We start from the raw sequence: 3,677 nt of genomic DNA, 5'->3' as shown, positions 1-3,677 counted from the left end.
CTCGTTAGCCTCGCCAATCGTCGGCAAAAATCGATTATTGCCGCTGACTATTTTGTCCGATTTTCGGTCGATTTACTCACCGAAAATCAACACCGTCACCACCATTGCATTCAGCGGCAGTTTCTCTTCAAAAGCCCCAACATCCCGACCGACAACTGTTCACCTATCATCCTCCCAAATCCTAGGGTTTTGGATGAGTTAAAAAAACATAAACCTGGCTCGTTGAAGCTTCTGGGTCCCAGTTCAATCGGTTAAACTGGTCGGGCCGGGCCAGGTTTTAAAACAATGATAATTATAGAGAAGTTTTACTATACATATATTCATAAATTATGATATAGTTTTCCGTGTTAGGATTAAGACACCTTGAATTATTGTATTTTGGAAATGACTTAATTTAGATATAATAGTAACCATTCAAATAAAATATTCAAGAATTGAAAATTTGTGCAAAACTTACCTAACCCAATTTGAAAACGAATAATAGCTTACATGCTTGTTGGCACAATCTATTACTTCGATTAATGGAAAATGCTTTGCCTTTATAGTGAAGTTTTCATGCATTGAATTTCCATCAACTTTCACTTTTGACTAAAAATGTATCTATTGAGTACAAACTATTGCTACAGTTAGTGGAAATTTGGTTGCTTTTATATTGAAATTTTCATTGAATTTCCATGTAAATTCATTGTTTGACTAGAAATTAAAAGATAAATACCCATAATATATGAAACACAACATCGAGTCCGGAGTTAGCTCTAGTAATATTCTGCAATTCAACTTGTATATTTTCCTATATGAAACCCAAAATATATATAAAAAAAAAAAAAAAAAAAAAATTAAATGTAGGAGACAATATATCTTAAAAGAAAGAGTTATATAAATTGAACATGTGTCAATTGATTGACTCAAAACCAGAAATAACCTATATGGTTAACTAAAATCTTGCTTTCCCTTATCCATCTTCTGATTCCTATTTTAAGCATGCGAAAATCCGGTTCTCTAGTTTGACTAATTATTCTCCAATTTCTTAGACTAATGGAATCCTGAAAAGATATTACCCTTTCACAAAAACTTAAACATATAATGAATCATAAAAGTAATTAACCAGCATTCTGTTTCTCTTCAACTCATCTCTTTGAGAATCCACTATGGTTTCAGAAGATCAACAACTTCACGTAATGTTCCTTCCTTACGTGGCACCAGGTCACATGATGCCAATGGTGGACATGGCCAGGTTATTTGCTGCAAATGGCATCAGGGTCACCATTTTAACTACTACAAAGAATGCTCTTTCTTTTCAGAATTCCATCGCTCGAGATGTTCGATTCGGGCAGAAAATTTCCCTCGAGATCCTTCGTTTCCCTTCTGTAGAAGCCGGCCTACCTGAAGGCTGTGAAAATTTGTACGATGCTACATCACCAGAAATGCACAAAAGGTTCTTTCGCGCCCTGGAACTACTCCGACCGGAATTTGAACATCTCTTTCGTCGAAACCATCCTCATTGTATTGTTTCTGACAATCTATATACATGGACATTTCAACTTGCAAATGAACTCGGCATTCCAAGGCTTGCTTTTAGTGGCAGTGGATTCTTTAATCTTTGTATCTCGCATAACATTGATCGGTATAAGCCTCATGATGATATCAAACTGGAAACCGAAGTTTTTATCGTTCCAGGCTTGCCGGACAAAGTGAAACTCACAAGATCACAGCTTCCGGATATTGTTAAAACCAAAAACGAATTCTCTTCTTTGTTTGAAGAGATCAAGAAAGCAGAGAGGGACAGCTTCGGGGTGTTGGTTAACAGCTTTTATGATTTGGAGGCAGGTTATGTCGATCATTTTAGGAAAGATATCGGAATCAGGGCGTGGTCTATAGGCCCTGTGTCAATGTTTAATAGAGATACAGATGATAAAATTGAAAGAGGGGGCAATAGTTGTGTATCTAAACACAGTTGCCTGAGTTGGCTTGGTTCCAGGGAAGCCAATTCAGTTCTCTACATCTGTTTCGGAAGCTTGACAAGATTCAGCAAAGCCCAAATTAGAGAAATAGCTTGCGCACTTGAAGAATCAGGACATTCCTTTATTTGGGTCGTCGGAAAAGTTTCAGACTCTAAAGATTGTGATTTCTGGTTACCAGAGAGATTCCAGGAAAATGTAAGTGGAAAAGGACTGATTATATGTGGCTGGGCACCGCAAATTTTAATACTTGAGCATCCGGCCATTGGAGGATTCTTAACACACTGTGGTTGGAACTCAATTGTGGAAGGGGTGAGTGCTGGTGTACCAATGGTTACTTGGCCTGTTTTCGCGGAGCAATTCTACAATGAGAAGCTGGTAACACAAGTGATTAAATTTGGAGTTCCGGTAGGCAATGAGTTTTGGAAGATTTGGGCGACGGATGAATCACCTTTGATAGAGAGAGATAAGATCAAGAAGGCTATTTGTGCAGTTATGAGTAATGAAGATGAAGCATTAGAGATGAGGAATAAAGCGGATCGCCTCGGGGAATTGGCAAAGAAAGCTGTTGAAGAAGGGGGGTCATCTTACAATGGCATGAAGGATCTAATTCAGGAAATCAAAATGTACAAAAAGGCGTGAGAATTGGAAAGTATAGAATTAACTATCAGCTATTAATAGCATATCATATCATTTATAAACAGCATTTGTTGCAGTTAACAATCGAATATAAGAACTTAACTTGAAGGTAAACCAAGGTCAAAGAGAAGCGCAAGTAGAAAACTTATCCATTGGTTTTGTTAACCTTAGGCATTCAAAATTTGGGAAGACTTCATCCATGTCGCTATCTGCGAATTCCAGTGAAACATGCATTCTTCAGGGAATTCCAGTGAAAGAATCCAATAAGATGCCTCAACTCTTGCAACTTGGTAGAGAAAAAGAAAGATGATAACCGTCTAAATGCAAAGTTTGTAACCTCTGCAAGTTAGCAATTGCTGGTAAATTTTCCGCAGCTACAGATCTTAAGTTCTTAACCTTAAATATATCAAGTAAATCACCGTTCTTATAATCTCTTTAGGAGTAATAGAAGTCTCAACTTCGAGCACTCTTAGAAATCTAAATTATATTTTCTAATTTTCGGCTAAATAGGAGAAGAAGTGGAAAGACCCTTCGAGGATTTCAATATATACTTTCTTTTACAAGCATGTTTTTGATTTAAAGCATGTTCATTCCATTGAAAGTTTATTAAACACCTTGCTTATCCAAATTTTATTTTACGGGTTTGAACACCTATCAATATCAATGAATCTTTGTTTATTTTATATTGACATGATTTAAAAAATCAGTATTTTTGTTGATGCGTGATTTTGACACCAACGAAACGCACGTGAGAAACGCTGAGCTGACTCAGGAGATGCACGTGAAAGTGATGGATAATGAGATAATAAATACAATGGGGACAATTTTTAAAGTGGTTCGGATGCTAAGGTAGCAAGTCCTACGTCCACTGAGGCTTATATTGATGATAAGGGTCAGGTCGTTTTTCGCTGACTGACTTTACAATAATATTACAAGGTATTGAATGCTAAGAAAGAGACAGAATAATTAATCAAGCGTAAATGTGCCCGGAAGATCCCCTTTTATGAGAGAGAAGCTTCCAATTTATAGTGGGATTTATTGAGGCAATGATCACTAAATCTGAAAAGTTGGTGGGATTAT

At 36.8% G+C, this 3,677-nt stretch overlaps 1 protein-coding gene across 1 annotated transcript; it reads left to right on the top strand.

Moving 5' to 3' along the window:
* Nucleotides 1-1,148: 1,148 nt before the first annotated feature.
* On the top strand, nucleotides 1,149-2,600 carry LOC116107299 (scopoletin glucosyltransferase-like). Its single transcript, XM_031393585.1, has one exon. It carries the CDS (start codon nucleotides 1,149-1,151, stop codon nucleotides 2,598-2,600), a length of 1,452 nt encoding a protein of 483 aa, XP_031249445.1.
* The last annotated feature ends 1,077 nt before the right edge of the window (nucleotides 2,601-3,677 follow it).

The sequence above is a fragment of the Pistacia vera genome, unplaced genomic scaffold (genome assembly GCF_008641045.1).
Source record: "Pistacia vera cultivar Batoury unplaced genomic scaffold, PisVer_v2 Contig531, whole genome shotgun sequence".
Lineage (NCBI taxonomy): Eukaryota > Viridiplantae > Streptophyta > Magnoliopsida > Sapindales > Anacardiaceae > Pistacia > Pistacia vera.
This window is presented reverse-complemented; position numbering and strand designations above follow the sequence as displayed.

What these genes read in the sequence shown, in the direction of transcription:
- LOC116107299 (XM_031393585.1), top strand. Translation starts at nt 1,149, where the DNA reads ATGGTTTCAGAAGATCAACAACTTCACGTAATGTTCCTTCCTTACGTG.